Consider the following 24,222-nt stretch of genomic DNA (forward strand, 5'->3'; position numbering starts at 1 on the left):
ATGTGTACCTGCATGGGGGCACATCAATTAAATTGCAGTGTTCTTGAACATATGCGATTGTGTGTGTGTGTGTGTGAGCACACTCTGACAGCAGCCATTCGTTCTGGCTGCCCTGCTGCAGTCATGACATTTGCTTTCCTTGTCACGGTGTCAACACGTGGATTCGGGGGTTGATTAATTCGGCTGAACTCCAGAGCACACCTGGAGGCCTGCCCCTCACACATCAGACACCGGATGACAGCACGCCTCCTCCCTCTAAACTCCGTGGAGACAGATGTCAGCATCACACTGACACATCACTTCATCCCGTCAGCGATGGCGTCTTCTTCACAATGTTGTTCGGGACCTCGGGTGTCACCGCTGATCCACGCCTGCCATCCATAAACCCCACTGCACCGGCGGCTTTCTTGCAATACAGCCGAGTGAAGGAACCCGGATGTCTCCACACCAGTTGATTGGAAAAGTTTCAGAAGGCGAGGGAAAGCCGCCGGTTTTTGAACCCGTTTTCAGGCCCAATTTGTCTGTCCCGTCAGGATTTCAGGGTTTATGCCGAATCTGTGCTGACTCTTCGGATTTGAGGCTGTTGGGACCGACAGCCACGTCTGTTTCTGTTAACAGACCTAGACTCTCAACAAAACTCTACGGGCTTCTGTATTGTGATACAGAGAAAGACTCCAGCTCCATAAACTAGGAATAGCCCATGAGAGCTAGATTCAATAAATAAATAAATAAGTAGACAGATGAACGGTGAAGATGAGGGTGGTGTCTGGGTGAATGGCGCTCTCCGCTTTATCGTGGAAAAATCACCTAACCCCGGTAAATTACATTCCCCGCCACCTCACCTAAACAGTGCAGACATTACACTGGACTGACGGGTAACTAACTTTTCTTTGCTGTTGAATACTTTGATTTTTATGTACTCAGACTTCCTGTACTGTCTAGCTAGCATAAAGGAGCTGGTAGGATTACCAGAGGTATCCTGTAGACCAGATGTTCTCAATCAGGTCCTCAGGTGTTGACGTTTCATTGTTGTTGTTGTTTTAATTCTACCAGGTTGTTCATCATGTTCAACTGTTGTTCCGGGTGTAAAACCTTCCTGATTGGAAGGGGGAACAACTGGAACAACAGATGAATGTAATGAACCACCTGTTTTGAAATCTGGTCATCCATTCATGCTTTTCCCACTCAAAATGTCAAATTTCGCCTAAACTGGCTCGATGGGAACCCCTCTACTGACTGCTCTGTTGACATATTTCCATCCATCAATCCATTATCCAAACCGCTTATCCTGCTCTCAGGGTCACGGGGATGCTGGAGCCTATCCCAGCAGTCATTGGGCGGCAGGTGGGGAGACTCCCTGGATAGGCTGCCAGACCATCACAGGGCCGACACAAACACACACACACACAAACATTCACACCTAGGGACAATTTAGTACGGCCGATTCACCTGACCTGCATGTCATTGGACTGTGGGAGGAAACCGGAGCACCCGGAGGAAACCCACGCAGACACGGGGAGAACATGTAAACGCCACACAGAGAATGACCTGGGATGACCCTCAAGGTTGGACTACCCCGAGGCTCGAACCCAGGACCTTCTTGCTGTGAGGTGACCATGCTAACCACTGTGCCAGCTACTGACAGCTCAAATTTTTGAGTGTTTCTCATTAGGATGAGTCACAAAATACAGTCTAGGCTCTCATCCACTGGTAGACTCTGGGATACTACAAAATGATTCTGACATTGTGAATCTTCAATTGAAGTGAGTTAATTTTAAGGCAATCGACAAGCTGTCGATATTGGTCTAAGTGCAGCTATTGTTATGAAAACATGACCTAAAAACTCATCGCTGGACTTTCTGACGAGGTTCGAGGCTTTGTCATTGCTCTCTATATATCAATACAACATTATGGTGGTAAAAGACAAAGGCGCTTTTTGAGAAGAGCGAAGATGTAAGACCATGTCGCCCCAACGGGACTAGGGCCACTTCAGGAAATTGTTTTCAAACAGCAAACAAAATGTCCAGATAGGTCTAGATGTGAGCAAGTAAGCCCTACCCCATTTCCTTCACTCGCTTTGAGACGCTCTCATCTTTAAGTAAAATAAAAAAATCCTTTCTACAGTATTTCTCCCCTTGGTTTTCTTGGACTTCTCTTCTCTCCGACCAAAGCCCATGCCCCTCACCTGATTGGTCAGGTGAATAATGACATAACGCCCTTCGTCATCACTGATACTGGCGGCGATCGAGGAACAGTGGATTATTCTGCTGTTGAAAGTTGCTCTGGATGGGAGCTTCAGCTTTAGGTGTGTAGGCTGCGGGGTTTAGTCTGTCATGTCTGCTATATCCAGGTCATTAGGCGCTCGCTGAGTGTGTTCAAATCCAGGATGAACACCCAGTTGTTGAGCATTGCCTGCTCCTCTTCATCCTCCACCCTCCTCTTCACACGGATGAAGCTTGTTTGTTTTGCTGAAGAGCAAAATGCTTCCCTTCGATTCGACTTAACTCCTCTGAGGGAAAACAACCAGAAAGGCTGCCAAACCTCTGATTTAATGACTGTGTCTGTCGGTTTGTGACCGTTATGACTAATGCTGTCCCAGTTAATCAGAATCAGAATCACTTTGTTGTCACATATGAGGACATACTTGCCAGTTGCCTTGGCACAGAGCGCAATATTGACTTAAACACTAAGACACATGGTGCGGGACCGCAGCATACAGTGTCAGAACAGTACACAAAAGGTGAACTCGAACAATTATACAGCAGCTGGCATAGACATCCAACTAGGACATCACAACACACACTAGACAACACACACTGGACAATACACACAACAGCTAAGAATATATATAAGCACCTATCTAAATGAGGGCTGAAATGATTAGTCAATTATTGGATTGGTCGATCAACAGAAAATCAAGCAATTACAATTTTGTTTGCCGATTAATCATCTTTCCAATTAATCGACTAATTGAGATCACCATTCAACAAATAAAAATACCAAACATTTGTCATACATATTTTGAAATCAAATTCTACGACTTCTAAATCACCACTCTGTGAGATATAATACAATTTCCATGCCTCACAGCTGCTAGAATTTGGGTAAAAACGTCACTTTTTCTTGAGAAGCTTGAATATGAAATAAATGGCTCCAGGTTTACGTTTGTAAAGCTAAAACTATCACTTGGTATAGCTGAGGTGGTTTAGCAGAAAATGTATTACGTAAGTAGGTATTGAGTCAAAGGTCTGGGGATGTCACTACAGTGGTTCTCAATCAGGTCCTCAGGTTCCATCAACGCTGCTGGTTTTCCATTCTAGCAGGTAGTTCATTAAATGTACCTGTTGTTCTAGGTGTGAAACCTCCATGGGTGGAGGCTGAATAACTGGAAGTTCCAGCTGAATGGCGACACGGTTTTGTGTGGAATAGTGATGAAACTTTGAAACCGAGATCGAATGTGTGTGTGTGTGTGTGTTTATGTGTTTCTGTATTTGTGTCTGTGTATGTGACACTGAAAAGAGTTGCATTTGGGCGGGGATGAGAGATGGAGGAACTGAAAAGGGGTCATTTTGCTGAGATTTGCTATCAAGACACTCCACTCCCAGTGAATCCCAGAGCAACAACAGACACACAAGCCATTTCAGGCCAACGCCGACAAATACCTCACGGCTGATAATGCAGAAGGTAGTATGTCATCCCCAATAGAGAGAGAGCGAGACAGAGAGAGAGAGACAGAGAGAGAGCAGAACAACAGAGGTAATCTCCGCTGCTGGAAAAAGCTCCTGAAACCTAGGGGATTTCTTCTTCAGGTGAGGGGTGGCCAGGAGTGTTGTGGACGTGAGCTATCTATAAATTGACGGCTCAGAGCAGCGCTGTACATCAGCGCTGATGGCTGTTTTTAAAACCTTATCTCTTTGAGGCCCGGGGTGCCACTAACCGGGACCATATGTCTACAAGTGTCTGTGTGTGTGTGAGAATGTGTGTGTTCAGGAGCTAGCACACACTAAAGGTTAGGCCTTCATCAGTCACGGAGTTGGACTGTGTTTGTCTGCAGAGGGAGGCCTGCTGAGCGGAGACCAGCCTCTCCATCTGATTTATTAGCAAAAGCGATGAACCAGCTCTTACTCTCCCTGTGAACAGGTCTGCATGCTGGCACGCTGACGTGCACACACACACACACACGACCAAGCAACCATGTGTACGTGTCCAAGTCTGCGTATGTATGCACGAAACGTCACAACATCTGCATTGAAATATGCCAGTGTAGCAGGAAACGATGTAGTCCAGCTCACTGGCTGTGTGGATGCCGTGCAGGGAGGGCTAACATGAGGAGAATCTACTACTACTACTACTACTTTCGGTTGCTTTTGTTAGGGGTCGCCACAGCGGATCATCTATTTCCATCTCTTCCTGTCCTCTGCATCTTCCTCTGTCACACCAGCCACCTGCCTGTCCTCCCTCACCACATCCATAAACCTCCTCTTTGGCCTTCCTCTTTTCCTCTTCCCTGGAAGCTCCATAGTCAGCATCCTTCTCCCAGTATACCCAGCATCTCTCCTCCACACATGACCAAACCATCTCAATCTCATCTCTCTTGCTTTGTCTCCAAACCATCCAGCTTGAGCGGTCCCTCTAATATACTCGTTCCTAATCCTGTCCTTCTTCATCACTCCCGATGAAAATCTTAGCATCTTCAACTCTGCCACCTCCAGCTCCACCTCCTGTCTTTTCATCAGTGCCACTGTCTCCAAACCATATAACATAGCTAGTCTCATAACCATCTTGTAAACCTTCCCTTTAACTCTTGCTGGTACCCTTCTGTCACAAATCACTCCTGACATTCTTCTCCACCCACTTCACCCTGCCTGCACTCTCTTCTTCACCTCTCTTCTGCACTCCCCGTTACTTTGGACAGTTGACCCCAAGTATAGAAACACATACACTTTCGTCACCTCTACTCCTTGCATCCTCACCATTCCACTGTCCTCCCTCTCATCACACATAGGGGCTCACATGAGGAGAATCATCGTCTCTAATAGCTCAGTAATAAGACCACCAGTACTCTGCCTGAGCCCCTCATTGACTGTAATGAGACCAGTCAAGTTATAATCAGCCTGTGATGGAACGTACAGCCTTTGCACATTGAGAGGAAAATAAAGTTGCACACAAAACAGAGAGGCAAAAGGAGACATGGGAGGGAGAAAGAGATGAGAACGAGAGAGAGAGGGAGAGGGAGAGCGAGAGAGAGAGAGGGAGAGAGGGAAAGAGAGCCCAGACAAGGCCCTGTGCCAACAACGCACAAGCATGGTGAGGAAATTAACTCGTCCCCAGAGGACATATCACGTAACGCCCGCGTATCGGCTGCTCGCTGCCGCTCAACAAACAGCGGCTCAGCGAGAGCAGCGCCGAACAGCACCACGGCCGCACAAAAACACAGCAGGCCCACGAGCCGAGCCACCTGCAAACCCTGAAGGTGGAGGAGGAGCGACGCCGCGACGCGAAGATGAAGCGTGAGAAAGCAGCCGGGCTCTGGCGCGGCGGTCATCTACGCACGACGAAGGCCGGGAGCACCGCATCGGCTCTTCCACTACACAACAGTCACACACGGAGGACACGCAATCCATCAGGTGGACTGGATTAACAACGCCTGCATGTATATTTGATCCCACACACACACACCAAGAAATCTGACGACGCCACACCAACCTGCTGTGAGGCGTGTTCTCATGTGTTCTCACGTGTTCATCTGTGGGTGTGCGTCAGGGAAAATCCCAACACAGAGTCTCTGCTAACACAACTGTCTGGACGGGCAACACAATAGTTGAGCGGTGTGAGCAATACTCATGTTCCACAGTATCCTAGTGTCACACTGTCTGCTACGCTCAGGAAGCGTGGGAAAGTGAGGCCGCTGTCTCCAATATTGCCAAGATAATCAAAACTCTACTTGTGTTAGTGAATTGGTGTGTGTGCGTGTGTGTGTGTGTGTTAGTGTGGCAGCTGCAGCCTCTAACATGCCGTCCAGCGGATCGAGTGAGGTCATCCAAACTGCAACTTAACAATGGAACTAGGCGTATCAAGCTACCATGAGATGTGTTTCACGTGTGTGTGTGTGTGTGTGTGTGTGTGTGTGTGTGTGTGTGTGTGTGTGTGTGTGTGTGTGTAAATCCAACACATCAGCGGGATCTGTCTAGATGTGCGTTGTGTCAGGACTTCTTACTGGTGTCTGCTGTCCTGTGTTGTGATCTCATGATCTCGGCGGACATGTTGTCATAAAACATCAATATTTCATCAAAGACCCGACATCTCGCTGCTGAAGGAAATTAAAATCACATCTGATATCCGAGCGCCGCTCGCGCCAGGAAGTCAGTCCAAGCTGCTTCTCATTTGCCGCGGTGTCTCAGAACGGGAACGAGCCCGTCGATGCTCATTTTCACGAGACCTGACGCGTCACAAATGTCTTAAAACAGTAAAAGAGTTGTTGTCCGGATGGCGTGGCAGTCTATTCCGTCGCCTACCGACATGGGAATCACCGGTTCGAATCCCCGTGTCACCTCCAGCTTGGTTTGGCGCCCCTCTACAGACACAATTGGCCGTGTCTGCGGGTGGAAAGGCGGATGGGGGTAAGAGTGGGGTAACTGGCCAAGTACAATTGGGGAGAAAAAATGGAGCAACCCCCCCCCCCCCAAAGAACATTAAAAAAAAAGAATTTTTGTAAAGCTATAGGTAACCCCATCCCCGAGTAGTTCAACCCCCCCCTTTCTCCCCAATTGTATCCAAGCCAATTACCCCATTCTTCCAAGCTGTCCCGGTCTCTGCTCCACCCCCTCTGCCGATCTGGGGAGGGCTGCAACTACCACAGGCCTCATCTGATACATGTGGAGTCGCCAGCTGCTTCTTTTCACCTGACAGTGAGGAGTTTCACCTGGGGGGGACGTAGAGCGTGGGAGGATCACGCTATTTCCCGCAGTTCCACCCCCCCGAACAGGCACCCCGAACGACAAGAGGAGGCACTAGTGCAGTGACCAGAACACATACTCAAATCCAGCTTCCCACCCGCAGACACGGCCAGTTGTGTCTGTAGGGACGCCCGACCAAGCCGGAGGTAACGCGGGGATTCGAACCAGCGATCCCCGTGTTGGTAGGCAACGGAATAGACGCTACGCTACCCAGACAAGCTATTTTACCCTCTTTTTACATTGGTATATAAGGGTATTACCTCATCTAGTATATACCTTAAAAAGTGCACGTATGCATGCACGCACACATGCACACACACACACACACACACACACACTAGATGTATGGACAAACGTGAACTTTTCTCTTCCCCTCTCTGAGGCGAGGGTCTGGAACGCTGCATGCAAATGAGAGGGAAAGACAGACTAAGATTAATTTGGTTTGCATGTGTGTGTGTGTGTGTATGTGTGTCTAAGTGTGAATGCGTGTGCGTATCTGGTGATGACTGTGTGGGATTGAATGTGTGGGATTGAACGTGTGTTTGCATGTGTGTGATTGAGTGTGTGTTTGTGATTGAGTGTGTGTGTGTGTGTGTGTGTGTGTTTGTGTGTGTAAGTGTGAACGCGTGTGCATGTCTGGTGATGACTGTGTGTGATTGAATGTGTGTGATTATGTGTGTGTTTGCATGTGTGTGTGTGTGTGTGCAGAGCTGAAATCATGTGCATCCTGCTGTCAGTCAGTTGTCAGGTGCAGACACTGATAAGACACAATCAATCCACCCCTCCCTCCATCAGCCTGCTTAGCGTCTACCTCGCCACTTTCCCTCGCTATCCATCTTTTCTTTTGTAATCTCTCCTTCCCTCTACTCTTTATTCTCCTCCATCTCTCTTTTCATGTTTCATCCCCCACTCTCCCACTCGTCTCCCTCCTATTCCCCCCCCACTTGTTTCCATTCCTTTGTCAGTCTCACGGTTTTCTCCTCCTCCCACCCCGTCTCGCTCCTGTTCTGCATCCAGGCGTCTGCACACCGCCATGACGGAGGGGAAGACGGAAAACAAGATCCACCCCCGCAACTCGGCCATGCGCCACGGAGGAAGAGGTTGGGGGAGGCCTGGTGTGGCGAGGCTTGCCGGGGCGGGTAGATCAGGGTGGATTCAGAGCATCGGGGCAACGGCTAGAGCGCTTTTACAACAGGGAAGGCAGCGGACATGGCGTTGTCGGTGAGGCTTAACACTTCCTTTCAGCCAGCTGCAGCTCGATGTGTCCCTTTCACATGCAGGTCGGTCTCACACATGAACACATGGTTACGTGCATACAAACACACACACACGAGCTTTGAACGGCAGTGTTGACAAGCTTTCCATTGGTTTTGCCCCAGCATGCATGCAGGTCAGCAGCAGGAGGAGAAACGAATATGGATTCAAGGCAACACTGCCTCCGAGAGACTCGACACCACAACGATGGAGTCAACAAAATGTTTGTAAGCGGTGTTTTGTGGCGGTCTGGGCTCGGTTTGTGTTTTGGTGCGGCAGCAGGCAGAAACCCAGAGGTGGCTCACCCGATCAACACAAAACACCTGCTTCCGGTTAACCTCCGTGTGTGTGTGTGTGCGTGTGGGTGTGGTTGTGTGTGTGTGTGTGGGTGTGTGGTATGGGTTTTGTGCAGGCAGAACACATCAGAATCTGAGAAATAACCTGATCTCCGGGGATATCAATCTCGGCGTAGTCGATCATTACCGTCATTTACTAATTTAACACACGCACAACAAGAGATGCGTGTTCTGAATACTGTCTGACTCCATATTTCACTTACACAAACACAGTACAACCTGAATGACAACACGGATGACAAATGCCCCCTTCCAGCATGCCTTCCACACATCTTTACTATGGATCCAGAAGACAGTAATAAATGCTGTTCTGGATGATATTTACTTTGCATCGCTGCATAAACCGACATATTTACTCGCTTCCACGGCAACAACATGTGAAGCGTGTTTTTTTTTCTTCCGGTGGTGTTGATTTTTCCTTATGTTTCTGTTGTATCTGTCTTTATGTGTGGTGGCTAATGAATTCCTCCTGGGGGGCATCAATAATCTTCATCATCATCATCATCACGGCCAACTAGCTGTCGGTGTTTGTTTCACGCTTACCGTGGTTGGGTGGAAAGTTCCTGATGCTGGGGAGATGAGCCAGGGTCTGTACGGAGACCACCGGCCACCGGCTGTAGAACCTGCAGCTCCTGATCAGACCCTCTTTCATGGCCACGCTCTTAGCTTCCTTCACCTAAGAAAAAGACGAGTAACGAGATGGGGAGAGAGACAGAGAGAGAGACAGAGAGAAAGAGAGAGAGAGACGGCAGACAGTTTCAGATATTTAGTGATTGCGGTGACACATTTAAAATCTAAATAGTCTAATAGTACCCCATAAGGACTCAGCCTTATGGGGTACATGCTCTACCAGGTGAGACACCGGGGCGCTGGTATTGATCCAAACAGCCAAATTTCCACGAAGCACAAAACGCAAGATGAAGAAAAGCCTCTATTCCTCCCCACCAGTAGACGAAGCCTGTCTAGTTTGTTGCACAGTGATCGCACGTTAGAGACACATATTTCCAGTCAGCCGGTGCACCATGTATTGTTAATAAAAAAGCATATACCACCTCCCTTTACCTTGCCAGTAACCATCAACTGCTATGGTGGGAATTGCATTGGTTTCAAGATGTGTTCAAGTTCAGGGGTTACAGAGCAGGGTTTGTTTTCCCCAGCAGCCCTTGTGTTTTAATGTGCTATGTAAACCAGTGGCGCCGGCAGCCGTAATCCTGTACGCTCGGCAGGGCTGGACGTCAATGCAAATGACCCGAGGACAGGGTATTTGTTGAGAAACCCATTACGAAGCTGCTCATCAAATCCCCAAAGTGTATTTTTGGCTCGACAAGCTAGCGAAATGCATTAAAGGAAAATGTTCAACCTTATCTCTTGTCTGTCTGCGACAGGGATAGCAGATGATAAGCACCTGCAGTTGTCCCTGTTTGCATCTGCATCTCTGGACAGGCAGTGCAACTGTTTTTTTCTGGCCACCAAGTGACGTATCGTGACGTCAGTGGTGGCCGGAAAAACTGAATACATCCTCGCAGGGTTTCTAACACTCTAAATCTACTGTAAACACACTGTTCAAAAAACACATCCTCGTTCTCTCGGCTAAACTACGTTTCCGATGGTGGAAATGATGTCCCACAACACTAGCGCAGAGGATGGTATGGACGACAATACAGAAGCTTGTGCACAATGCATTCTGGTACGTGTAGGCGCTGTAGGAAAGACTCTGTGACTCAGATTTCGCCATCAATATAGTTCACAGTGAGGATTTTATTCCTTCAATCCACTACACTACTCATCAGTACTGACTGCACATACACAAAACCAGCAGGGAAATTTTCCTTATCCATCTGCCAGGGCCTGCTGACCCAACGCCGCTGTCCCGACTCCGCCGTCTATATATAGCATTAACACTAAAACTGGCCAACCTTTTTCGGCCTGGTGTATCCGGTGTGAGAAATTTTAAGGATTTCCCACTGTTCTCTGGTTCGAGCACACTGGACAGTCCCTCCACAGGCCACACCAGGAGGCTCCAGTGAACCAAAGCTTTCCCCTACGCCAATCTGTCAAATAGAGAGCAGACAGAGCTCAGAGAAATTTCACATTTTTCTCAGAAATTCCATGTCAAGCTGATGCTGTCACTCCCTTTTCAGTAGAAACCAACGCTTAATGCAGGACTGGCATGGTACCCGCTGTCAGAATATTTGACTTGGCATACCGTTCAGTCCTGCCATATAGATTTAGACTCTGTACGCCACATTAACCTCAACAAATGAAAAGAAATCCGCTTTTTTATAACTGTCCATCTCACCACATGGACCTTTGTGTCGCCGTCCTTCTCAATCGACTCTGGATGACAGAACCTTTCAGGATCACATACAATCCAGAGTTGGCAGTAACTGTACATGGGGGGGGGGATAAACGGTAGAGACAGAGAGTCAAAACACACCTATCACTTTGCAGGATGGTGTAGTCCAACCATCATCCAAAATTAGATTTCAACTCTTTTACATTTGTGTTAGTCATAAATCTACTACTACTACTACTACTACTACTTTCAGCTGCTCCCGTCATAAATAACGTCCATTATTCAAAAGTGCAATATCCAAAGACGACAGGCTGCACTCATAACATATTTGAGGCCTAAAGACAAGTCCTCAATTTCATCCATAATGAAGGCCACTAGGCTGAAATGTTAGCATGCTTATATTAGTGAAATTGAGGATTTGTCTTTAGGCCTCAAATATGTTATGAGTGCCACCTATAACCATTGGGTACTGGACTTCTGACAAAAGGAAATATTTTGGTTAGCACCACACACACACACACACACACACACACAAAAGAAAGAAAACAGTAAACAGGAAGGGCATCCAACCATCTACCACATCTACCAAGGGGATTCCATTATTATTATTCTCTTTCAAGCAACAGAATGGCCAATTTCGAGGCGTCCGGTTGGCTTGGCAGTCTATTCCGTTGCCTACCAACATAGAGGTCACCAGTTCGAATCCCCATGTTGCCTCCGGCTTGTCTGGGCATCCCTACAGACACAATTGGCCGTGTCTGCGGGTAGGAAGCCGGATGTGGGTTTGTGTCCTGGTCGCTGCACTGGCGCCTCCTCCGGTCAGTCAGGGCGCCAGTTCGGGGGGGAGGGGGAACTGTGGGGAATAGCGTGATCCTCCCACGCGCTACGTCCCCCTGGTGAAACTCCTCACTGTCAGGTGAAAAGAAGCGGCTGGCGACACCACATGTATCAGAGGAGGCATGTGGTAGTCTGCAGCCCTCCCCTGATTGGCAGAGGGGGTGGAGCAGCGACCGGGACCGCTCGGAGGAGTGGGGTAATTGGCCGGATACAATCGGGGAGGAAAGGGGGAAAATCCAAGAAAAAAAAAAAGGCCAATTTCCACACATTCAAACCCCGGCAGACAATCTGTCTCCCAACAAAGTAAATAAATTAGTATACCACATCTTTCTCTCGAGAGCGACCATCAAATACACAATCAAATCAAATACACACAGTGTCCTAAGAGTCTTTGTATTTCCAGATCACAGAATGCATCCAGACTGTGTACTACGTATGGTTCAGTATCCTTCCTTTGACATCAAGCTGCAGGCGTCTGAAAACAAGTGGCTGGTCCTCGCTTTTTTGTTCCGTCAGGGTTTTCAACCGGCAGTTACACGGGCAATTTTCAAGTCTGACAAAGACGAATCATTTCAGTTAATGAGGGGATCTGAGGACGGCTGGTTTCGGAGCCAGGCAAACAGACACGGCTGAGGCCAAGAATGAAAATCTATTCGCAGCGTTGTCGGGCCCCGCTTTCACTGCGGTCTCTGATTATGACAGATAGATTCATAAATGGAGTCTACTTTTCAACAGCAGCTCCACGGCCAGTCTAATGGCACCTTTCCCCATCAGAGGCAGCACCGTCTTTTAATGCGTCTCCCCCAAGATACCCTATTTTCATCACAACCACGCATGACCTTATCTGAAAAAGGTTAAAGAAATTTCCACTTTTGACTCCATCACGTCTGACACAGCTGTGACATTGATTGTGAATGCAAATGTCCACCTCCTTTCACACTGACAAAATGCAGGGAATACCAGGACACAAGACAAATACATCAACTATCTATCCATTCTGGATTCACCCGTCTGTCACGTCCTCATCCATCCCAACAAGCCGCAACACATATATTTCCACCTTAAAAGAAACGCTGGGCTAAAACAACAGTCACGGCTCCGGCTGTCAACATGCAGCTATGGAAAGCGCTGTTTTTCGACCCCCCGCCCCTTTTTCCCCCAATTGTATCCGGCCCACTCTTCCGAGCCATCCCGGTCCCTGCTCCACCCCCTCTGCCAATCCGGAGAGGGCTGCAGACTACCACATGCCTCCTCTGATACATGTGGAGTCGCCAGCTGCTTCTTTTCACCTGACAGTGAGGCGTTTCACCAGGGGGATGTAGCGCATGGGAGGATCACACTATTCTCCCCAGTCCCAGCCCGACCAACCAAAGGAGGTGCTAATGCAGCGACCAAGACACATACCCACATCCGGCTTCCCACCCGCAGACACGGCCAATTGTGTCTGTAGGGATGCCGACCAAGCCACGGGGCTTCGAGCCAGAGATCCCCGTGTTGGTGGGCAACGAAATAGCTCGCCACACTACCTGGACACCATTGATATGCATTTTGGCCCTGAATTTCATGTTACATCTCATTTATCTAGAAGTCAAAGATCTCTGGCTGCACAGTTGAGAAGTGGTATTCTTCCTCTGGCCATTGAGGTTGGTGATTCAAAAATATTCCAGAGGAAAACAGATTGTGTGAGCTGTGTGATTTGGGTGAAGTGGAAAGTGAGTCCTATTTTCTTTTGTACTCTACAAATTATGAAGACTGGAGAGAGATAATCTATATTACTCTATATCTTATATATATCTTACTCTATATTAATCTATATTATTATATATACTATATTATACTATTTCAAACCCCAAAACACGCTGCGCCAGAAATTCGTCCACCCCAAGGATCGGGTCCCCTCGGCACAAACAGAGCAATACTGTGTATGCTGTTAAGTGCCATGAGGACTGCCGTGACTTGTACATCGGGGGAACCAAACAGACGCTGGCCAAGAGGATGGCACAACACAGAAGAGCTAACGCGTCACTACATCTGTCGCCATCTTACAATGCTGTGATTACAACCATTCCCCAATCCTCTGTGAATAGTACACATGGCCACTGTAACGCCAGTTAATGGTCACGGCAATTTGCATATGAAACCGACCGTTGGTTTCGTCATTATGTCACTGTATTGTCTGTAAGGGTGGAGATACCTGCAGTCAGTTGAGATTGAAGAGGTCAGTTATGCCCCTTTTCCACCACATGGTACCGGCTCAACTCAACTCAACCTGACTCGACCCGACTTGCAGAGTGTCATTTTCCATTACCGTAACAGTATCCCCTCAGTGTAGCTGGTCTGCATTGATTTTGGTACCCGTTCCAGTTTTTTTTGGAATCTCAACAAAGGTGGTACCAGAAAAGTGGTAAGTCACCAAAATGCCGGTACTTTCCAGTAATGGAAAACGAAAAAGTCAAGTCAATTTGAGCCGGTACCATGTAGTGGAAAAGGGGCATTAGATGAGTGATGGAACGTTTCTCTCAATAAACATTGTCCAGATGAACTGATTCCCCTCTCTGTGATTTTCTTACCCGGATTATTGAGCATGCATAAAGACATTAAGAGAGTTAATGTTCTTTTGAAATCGGTCGACAGAAACTTGAAATATTCCGGTGTACAGATGAGCAAAAACTCGAATGGCTGTTTAATTTTGATGTGTTTAAGCTTGCTAACGTTGTCTCAAAAGTCTGGAAAAGAAGGCAAGACAGATTGTTTAATTGGTATTCACTTTGATTTTTCAGCAAGACATAGTAAGTCTCTGTTATTGACTTAAGAATTCTGTCCTACTCAAAGAAGGTCCTGTGGGCTGGGCGTAACTGTACGCACGACACAATAATAAAATGTCATTCATTCTGATTAAAAACTGGCCCTCAGAGATGCGCATCTCAGTTGTATGAACTCTTTAGTTTATTTCATAATCTGCCCTCTGTGTTTTCACCATCATCGGTTCCCTTTTCCTTTAAGAAACAGAAGGCTGTGTTGGGAAAACACTTCCCTGGTCGACACATTCGCCGGTTGGAGGCAGGAGAAAGAGACGTGATATTCTAGATTGTGGTTGAATGAGAAGACGTGGAAGAATAAGGGAAAGGAGAAGACGATGGGAAGGAGGAGAGTTTGGTTTTAAACTATTCATTTGGTGGCCGGCGCCTCAGTGCAGATGACTCATTTTAGAAGCTAAATGACTGATGGTTTGTCAGATCTCCATCCTCCTCCTCGTGTTCCCCTCTTATGCCCTCCATCAATCAGATCGCCTTTCTTTTCTTCTCTTCTGTCCATTCTTCTCTCTCGTCTCGTTTCCTCTGCTCCTCCCTCACCCCGCCTTCTCCTCTTCTCCTTTCTTTTTCCTCTCCTCATCCTCCTCTTCTCTCATCACTTCCAAGATGGCACCTTGGTGAGTGCTTCACAAACTGCCTAATTTGACTGACTCAAATGGATGGAGCGCTGCAGCTGTTGTATCTCCCCTGTGCAGGAGGTGGCGAGGGAGGGGGTGAAGATGGATGGATACAGAGATAGAGGAATGAATAATGAAACGGGAAGAGAGGAAGACGGGACTGCTTTGGGTTAATCAGAAATCTCTCTTGACATGAAAACTTTTTCCGAGTTCATTTCTTCTGGAAAAATGCAGTTTGAGGATTTCAAAAGAATACCGTCATACCATACCTGACCTCATCCTTCAACCATCATACGGGCTGAAGGACGAGATCCGGCAGGAGCCTCCGTGGCCTATGATGTTCGTGAGTGACACTGTGATCAGTAGTGAGAGTAGGCTGCAGGTTGAGGAGAGCCTGGAGAGGTGGAGGTATGCACTGGAGAGAAGAGGAATGAAAGTCAGTAGCAGCAAGATGGAATACATATGTGTGAACAAGAGGGAGGACAGCAGAATGGTGAGGATGCAAGCAGAGGTGGCGAAGGTGGATGAGTTTAAATGCTTGGGGTCAACTGTTCAAAGCAACGGGGAGTGCAGGAGAAAGGTGAAGAAGAGAGTGCAGGCAGAGTGGAGTGGCTGGAGAAGAATGTCAGGAGTGATTTGTTACAGAAGGGTACCAGCAAGAGTTAAAGGGAAGGTTTACAAGATGGTTGTGAGACCAGCTATGTTATATGGTTTGGAGACAGTGGCACTGATGAAAAGAAAGGAGGTGGAGCTGGAGGTGGCAGAGTTGAAGATGCTAACATTTTCATTGGGAGTGACGAAGAAGGACAGAATTAGGACATGAGTACATTATGAACGAGTATATTAGAGGGACCGCTCAGGTTGGACGGTTTGGAGACAAAGCAAGAGGCAAGATTGAGATGGCTTGGATATGTGTGGAGGAGAGATGCTGGGTATACTGGGAGAAGGATGCTGAATATGAAGCTGCCAGGCACGAGGAAAAGAGGAAGGCCAAAGAGGAGGTTTGTGGATGTGGTGAGGGAGGACATGCAGGTGGCTGGCATGACAGAGGAAGATGCAGAGGACAGGAAGAGATGGAAATGATGATTGCTGTGGAGACCCCTAATGGGAGAAGCCGAAAGTAGCTGCAGAGAGGATTTTAGTTGAACGAAGCTTGCACAAGTGGTGGGTCGGGGTGGGCTGGTATCTGTGTGTGTGTGGACAGATGTTTGTCCTGACGTCAGCCGGCACAAAACACTCCTTGTGTTTGCCTCACCTCCCACCTCCTCATAGTTAAATCCAGTGGGTACACTGACAAAGGCCACCTGGCAACTCCACATCATTCAAATGGCTCTGATGAATAGCATGCATAATAGATGATGATTGCATGTGTAGCACGGATGCTGTTTGTATGTCTGCTTGTGTGTATGGGTGTTCCGTCCTCCGTGTCGGTGTGTGTCTATTTTTTGTGCATTTTGTGGATACGAGTGAGGTTAAGCCGCGTCTGTGGAGCGGTAGAGATGCGTTGCGGAGAACGGCACCGTCAAGGCTGATCACATCGACACATGCCGCCACAGCTAGCGGTGAAAATGGCGGCAGGTGAGTTGCTTTCCACCTGCCTCCCTGTTTTTCTGTCCGTGTACTGCAGCTTTCATACACCACAAGAAATGGTCAGGTCAGTAATAAGGACTGAGCCAGCACGGCTACGTATCACCTGCAATAAAGATCCCGCTTTAACTCTTTAGTGAGTGTTTAGGCTCAGCAACAAGGAGGCATTACGGGTCCAACTATTCCCTGAGATCTGTGAGAAGCCACACAGAACCCTGGAACGTGTGCGTGTAAACATAGTTAAATCAGAAAGTGGCTAATTTTGGGTTGTTTTTTTTTTTTTTTTTTTGGTCACCACAAGAAAATGTGTCGTTTCTGGGCTAGGGTTTGAGTGGTGAGGATTACAATTGGGGTTATGGTTAATCTTTGGTCTGGTATCAAAATTAAGCATTACAATTAGGCTCAGGGTTAAGGTTTGGTTTGAAATTGGGCTATTCTGGGAGTTTTATTGGTCATTTTAGTTAAAGTTACGCTAAGTTTAGGATTTGGGGTGATGGCGATAGGGGTTCGACTCAAACATAATTTTTTTGTCCCAACAAGGATATATGAACAAATGTGTGTGTGTGTGTGTGTGTGTGTGTGTGAGGGAGAGAGAGTGAGTGAGTGAAGAGCTTACTGGAATTTCCTCTGTCCCAGGTCTCTAAGACTGTGATCTTGGTGATTTGGTTTAGCTCATCTGCAGACAGTTGTTTAGCCTAGCAGGGAACTGACCCCAGAACCCTCTTGACAGACTGACACTCCTGGTAGGAACGCTCAACAGAGGAGGTGCTAGTGCAGTGGCCAGGACACACACCCATGTCTGGCTTCCTACACGGCCAATTGTGTCTGTAGGGATGCCCGACCAAGCCGGAGGTAACACAGAGAATCCAACTGCCGATCCCTGTGTTGGTAGGCAACGGAACAGACCACCATGCTACCCGGACGCCCTTAGGTTAGGGTTAAGGGAAAGGGAATTAATGTAGTCAATGAGGGGTCCTCACAAACATAGAAGTACAAAGGTGTGTGTGTGTGTGTGTGTGTATGCCTGTGTCGGTCTGTTTGCTGTGGTGTCTTGTGCTCCACAAGAGACAGAAGTGATGATGATAGAGTAAGGACGATGCCGATGTGGTTGTCTGCTCCCAGAATGTCAGAGATATCCATCACAACAGTCTCCACCACGCAGGTCTGCAGGGAGACCTCTGACAGCGTGCATTTGTGTGTGAGAGACGGAGACAGAAAAAGCCGGAGAAACAAAGTAGGGTGAAGACTTTCCTTCTTCTTTGTGTGTGTGTGTGTGTGTGTGTGTATTCACTTGGCAGGGTGCAGACGTAAAATGCTAAGCTCTGTCATTACACAAACTTTTGCCTGCCTGTGCACGAACTCGCAGTAATGCGCTTGCCGGCGTGGGCGACAGCGGAAACTTTGCTTAGGTCCCCGTGTCCCCCGGGGGCCCGTTCCCAATCAATCGCCCTGACGACGGCACCTCACGACACACGTCTCCCTCAGCTCCATCTTCCCTTTCCTCCGCTTCCTCTCAGTGTTGTACTTCTATACATCCCTGTAGAACCTGATAATGTAATAAATTCCCAATAATGTAATAACCCCGACAATGTAATAAAAATCTGCTCTTGAGTCCATTGAAAATGCAATAAAACCTGATAATGTAATAAAGTGCATGTCCCAATAATGTAATAATGTGTTGCATTAACGGGACGTTATTACAGTTAGGGTTAGGGTTTAGGGTTAGGTTTTAGGGTTAGCTATGATATATAGTTTATTACATTATCAGGAAATGCACTTTATTACATTATCAGAAAGTTATTACATTATCAGGTTTTATTGCATTTTCAATGGCCTCAAGTGCATTTTTTTATTACATTATCAGGGTTATTACATTATCGGGGGATTTATTACATTATCAGGTTCTACAACCTCTTTTTCAAACAACAGCAGGTGTCCATCAGATCTGTTTAGGTGAATAAAAAACTCTGAATGCAGCTGTACGTGTTCTATGTCCTATGTCACATGACCACACTTCCACATCCAACATAAGAGATGGAGGGAGTCTATCAAGAACTGATCCCCTTAGGACAGCTCTTTGTTGCTTTGATAACACCATCCATCCATTATCCAAACCGCTTATCCAACTTAGGGTTGCAGGATGCTGGAGCCTATCCCAGCAGTCGTTGGGCGGCAGGCGGGGAGACACCCTGGACAGGCTGCCGGGGCATCACAGGGCCGACACAGGGACCACTTAGTACGGCCGATTCACCTGACCTACATGTTTTTGGACTGTGGGAGGAAACCGGAGCACCCAGAGGAAACCCACACAGACATGGGGAGAACATGCAAACTCCACCCAGAGGACGACCTCAAAGGTTGGACTACCCCGGGGCTTGAACCCAGGACCTTCTTGCTGTGAGGGGACCGCGTTGGTAACACTTTACTTGAAAATAAGACTGACATGACACTGTCGTAACCTTGTCATGAATCTTTATCAATATTTTACGGCTGTTGTCGATACGTGTCAGTCGGTAAATTATGTCAGTTCCACATTGTTTTGGGTTTTCTTTGCTGTGACAACTCGACGTTCACCAAGGCAACACAAACCGTCATAGACATGACATAGCAGGCTAAGTCCTGGAGCACTACAGCACTGCAGAATAGTGTCTCCATGTACGAAAAGTTTCTTCTTTATTGGAAACGACAAAATTTGCATTAAAAACCCTCGGATGGAAATTCAATCGCTAATGCTCTCACATCTTGTTTTTTGGAGGGAGTCCCCAGCTCCTCTCCACTTCCTTCCACCTACGACCAGAAAAGAGACGCTGTCACGCAGCCCTCTGGGACCCAGCTAGCTGGACCAAAATGTCCTCCACATTCATCTATCCGTGATGCATGCGCATATACGCGCATGCCGCCAAGCTAATTAAAGTGATACTGACATCAAAATCTGAAAATTCCTGTTGATAGGCCGTGTTCCGAGTTGGAATGTGACCACAGAGAAATTCAGTGGCCAAAACAGTGCATCTGTGGCCACTCGAGAGAGATCTGTGATTGACTGTAGATGGTGTCCAATGACACATTGTGCCGGTGGATACGGAGACACCAGTCAGTTTGCATACAGGGTTCCACAGCCCTCTATATACCACGTATGAGCGCTGTGGAGAACTGGATCCATGTCAAACGTCACCACGCTACCGCTCATGTTTAAAACCCCATATTGATAGTCCGCGGTGGCGTAGCGGTCTAAGCATCGGCTTTGTGTCAATGCAGTTGCCCACTGGGGACTGGGGTTCGCGCCCCGGTCTCGTCAGATCCAACTATGGCCAGACTCCATGAAGCAGCGATAATTGGCAAACGCTGTCTTCGGGAGGGGGGCGGAGTCAGCTTGTGTTCGTCACATGAATGCGTCTCTGTGTGTGTCGGAAAAAACAGTGGTTCGGCCTGGATTCGTCTTGTCACGAAAGTGGCGAGGCGTCTCTTTCCAGACTGCCGGCCGGAGAGATGCAGTTGGCGAACGCACGCAGTACGAGGGTGGGTGTTTGAACTAAAATAGGGATCGATTGGCCACTAAATTGGGAGAAAAAAGGGGAAAATCAGAAATAAATAAATAAACCCTAAATTGAAAACCTTATATCCACGTACCTGTGTTACTGTTGTTTGCAACAGATTTTGAGTTATGAAGTCAAAATACTCACCGAATTGTGATATTAATCGACGTTTATCGGTCAGTTATCACGTCGGCGGACATGAGCGGTACGAGCAGTAGCGGCAGCGCGGTGACGTTTGACATGGATCCACCCACCTGGGAAGACAGTAGCCAATAGCTTTGAATTCATAAAACCACACCTATTTTGGGTTATGATTCAAACTCCCAATGTTAAAAAAAATGTGTTAAAAAAGGCATGTGAGTATCTCTTTAAATGCCAGATTACCTCTGAGGCCGTCTGCTAGCATCCCAACCAATCAGAAAACCAGAAGCGGCGCTTCTTTCTGTTATTTTACCAACCTTAAAAAAAAAACAGCCTGCCGGTTAAGAATTCTTTCACATGCACTCCCTTTTTGTCTTTCGTTCTACTTAATATCAGTTTTCAAATCTGCAACAGAGGAGCAAAGCTATGGAACGAATATGACCAAGGTTCAATCTGTCATCCACCAGCGTGTCATGTCATGATACCCCATGATACTCTGCCTCCTTCATCTCTGCTTTTTTTGGTTTGATTTTTGTCCCCCCCCCCCCCCGCCCTTTTCTCCCCAGTTGTACTTGGCCAATTACCCCACTCTTCTGAGCCATCCCGGTCGCTGCTCCACCCCCTCTGCCGATCCCCGGGGAGGGCTGCAGACTACCACATGCCTCCTCCGATACACGTGGAGTTGCCAGCCGCTTCTTTTCACCAGACAATGAGGAGTTTCACCAAGGGGACGGAGCGCGTGGGAGGATCATGCTGCCCCCCCCCCCCCAGTTCCCCATCCCCCCCAAACAGGCTGACCCCAGGAGGCGCTAGTGCAACAACCAGGACACATACTCACATCCCACCCGAAGACACGGACAATTGTGTCTGTAGGGACGCCCGACCAAGCCGGAGGTAACACGGGGATTCGAACCGGCGAATGAAATAGACTGCTACGCCCTTTGTTTCTGTTTTTTAGGTTAATTTTTCTGGTTATTTTTTTTTCTGGGTTTTTTTTTTCTCGTTCCATTATTTTGATCTTTATTCTAGTATCAACCCTCGAAGGAGGTCTTCCAGTAAGACCTCTGAGCTACCTTCGTTCACTTGTTATTCTCATAAACACAGGAACATGAACCTAACACGAACAACAGTGAGGCCCACCGCCTCCCGTGGCTGCGGGGGACAGGAATCGATTCTTCATGCTTCTCTTCACACTTTACCAGACGTGTTGCTTTCGAGTCCTCCTGTACGGCAGCCCTACGGTGCACAACATAATGACATTAGTGAAGCCTTGCATTGGACTCTTGTGTTTGCTGGCGTGTCATGGCTATTGGTTTACAGGAATCGTACCTTTAAAACAGAGTGCATGAGCCCAGTTTCCTCATTACTCTTCAGAGCCACAGTAAACTGGATTATGCTGAGCCATGCGGTTCTAATACGTTCACGCTGTATTCAGGGAACTACCAAAGGTTTCCTCTTAAGCCGACACTTCACCCATATCTGTGTGTTTTCTTTTTTATCCCAACCAAAATGAGAGCTAGGTTTAGCATCTGTTCATATCATGACTTTTTTTTTTGTTTACTTTCCAGCAGGTTCCACCACCGCTGCTGTTCTGACAGTTTAGAGAGTATTTCTGTACAAAGGATTCCCCCCCCCTCTGGGTTGGGGATGAGTTGTTGCCTAAAGTGAAGGAGTTCAAGTATCTCGGGCTCTGGTTCACGAGTGAGGGTAGGATGGAGAGGGAGATTGACAGGCAGATTGGTGCAGCATCAGCAGTAATGTGGACATTGTACCGGACCCTAATGGTGAAGAGGGAGCTGAGCCGCAAGGCAAAGCTCTCAATGCACCAGTCAATCTTTGTTCCAACCCTCACCTATGGTCATGAGCTTTGGGTAGTGACTGAAAGAGTGAGATCGTGGATACAAGCTGCTGAAATGAGTTTCCTCCGTAGGGTGTCTGGGCTCAGCCTTAGAGATAGGGTGAGGAGCTCGGACATTTGGAGTGAGCTCGGAGTAGAGCCGCTGCTCCTTTGCGTGGAAAGGAGCCGGTTGAGGTGGTTCGGGCATCTGATCAGGATGCCTCCTGGGCGCCTTCCTTTGGAGGTTTTCCGGGAACATCCAACTGGGAGGAGACCCCGGGTTAGACCCAGAACTCGCTGGAGGGACTACATGTCCAATCTGGCCTGAGAACATCTTGGGATCCCTCAGGAGCTGGAGGGCGTTACTGGGGATAGGGATGTCTGGAGCGCCCTACTTAGCTTGCTGCCATCGTGACCCGACCCCGGAGAAGTGGCTGACGATGAGATGAGATGAAGGATTTTTTTTTGCTAACTATTTAGATAACTTAAAAGTAAATTTGACCAATGGGGATACGTAATAATTGTGATGGTGATCCATTTGAAATGAAACGGGCGCAAGCCCCACCGCCACCACCGCTGGAAAAAAAAAAGGCTTAACCTGAGTTTTAAATACTGATGCTGTCAAATCTGATATTTGTTAAAGGTTTTCTAAACTCTGCCTGGTAGCCACAATGACTTTGCATCTTCTCCAAATTCACCACTACCGGGCTTCCTCTCTTGCATCTGGCTGCTATGATGAAAGTGTAGAACGCCATGTGTTTTCATTTTTCCTGCCCTGTCTGAGAGAAGCCATTAAAATGTGCATGTACAAAAGCATGTATAACTCGGTTATTCATGCATTAGCTATTGCCTTAAACATGCTAGCGGTCGAACATTTGGAAAAGGACATTTGTTTAAATGTAAACCTTGTGGCTATAAGTCTAAGTCAGCTCATGAGCGTTTTATTTTCCTCCCTACCAAAATGAGAATTAAAATGTTTATTTTGCATCTTTTCCCTGTGTAATGTATCTAAATGGCTTCCAGTTATGCCTTGTTTTTCTTCTTACGGCTTCCCAGTGAATTGTGGAATTAAAGCTTGTTGTGTGCCGCTGCAGGGTCCTGAACCCACACCGAGGCCTCGGTAAATGCCAGAGGAAAACTCTGTTCTGCCAGAGGGAATTCACTCTGATGCCACGGTGTTAAGGTGTGTGAATGAAAATGGGGAACAGCAGAATGAAACTTTACTTGGGGGGGGGGGTTCGTGACAAAACTGCAATACGCTCAACAAGCAAGACAATATTACATCCCTCCAATCTTCCCATGTGTGAATATTTCCCAGTAAAAACACCTCTACCGCCGCCAACCTTGAACCCCTGACCTTCCTCCTTTACACCCCCTCTCTTCTTCATCAGTCTCTTCCGAAGGTGTGAAGGTAATTGAATGCATTTGTTCTCGACTTGTAGTAAAAGTCCCCTCGGCAAAAAAAAAAGGCCTTTGAATCAAGGTTTGGTTTTGTGTTGAGGTAGCTGCAAGCAGCAAATAAACCATTCTGCACCCATTAACCTCTGCATAATGAACTCAGTAAAAGCTATTGGCCAAACGCCATCGTATCAGGTGACTTTGTCAGATATAGGTGATACTTCAATCTTACTGTAACATACCCAAAATAAAACCAGAGGAGTTGAAAAGTGCGAATACCATGACGTTAGCGCATTTGGGGGTGATAAAGTGGATGTTGAGCAGATAGCATGGGTGAGAAAGACAAAAAAGAAGAAACTGTGTTTAAAGGCCCAATATGTGATTCACCTTACCACGTAAAATGGAGGTATATTTAAATAAATTACTGAAAAGTTTGAGTTCAAGATTGAACATAAGCATTTAGTCTTTCTCAACCAATGTGTTTTTTTCTTTATTTCTTTTTTTGGATTCCCCCCTCCCTTTTGCTCCCCATTTGTATCTGGCCAATTGCCCCACTCTTCCGAGCCGTCCCGGTCGCTGCTCCACCCCTCTGCCAAT

The 24,222-nt window shown here is 47.4% G+C and overlaps 1 protein-coding gene across 1 annotated transcript in view; it reads right to left on the reverse strand.

Annotated features, from left to right (window-relative positions):
• Nucleotides 1-17,513, reverse strand: part of cnbd1 (cyclic nucleotide binding domain containing 1) — a 34,270-nt gene extending 16,757 nt beyond the window's left edge. Inside the window, 5 exon segments of the mRNA XM_056299248.1 lie at nucleotides 7,928-7,977; nucleotides 9,110-9,236; nucleotides 10,483-10,617; nucleotides 10,866-10,903; nucleotides 17,333-17,513. Of these exon segments, the coding sequence (XP_056155223.1) occupies nucleotides 7,928-7,977; nucleotides 9,110-9,236; nucleotides 10,483-10,617; nucleotides 10,866-10,903; nucleotides 17,333-17,513 (531 nt within the window).
• Between the last annotated feature and the right edge of the window lie 6,709 nt (nucleotides 17,514-24,222).

Source organism: Lampris incognitus, chromosome 19 (genome assembly GCF_029633865.1).
Source record: "Lampris incognitus isolate fLamInc1 chromosome 19, fLamInc1.hap2, whole genome shotgun sequence".
Classification (NCBI taxonomy): Eukaryota; Metazoa; Chordata; class Actinopteri; order Lampriformes; family Lampridae; genus Lampris; species Lampris incognitus.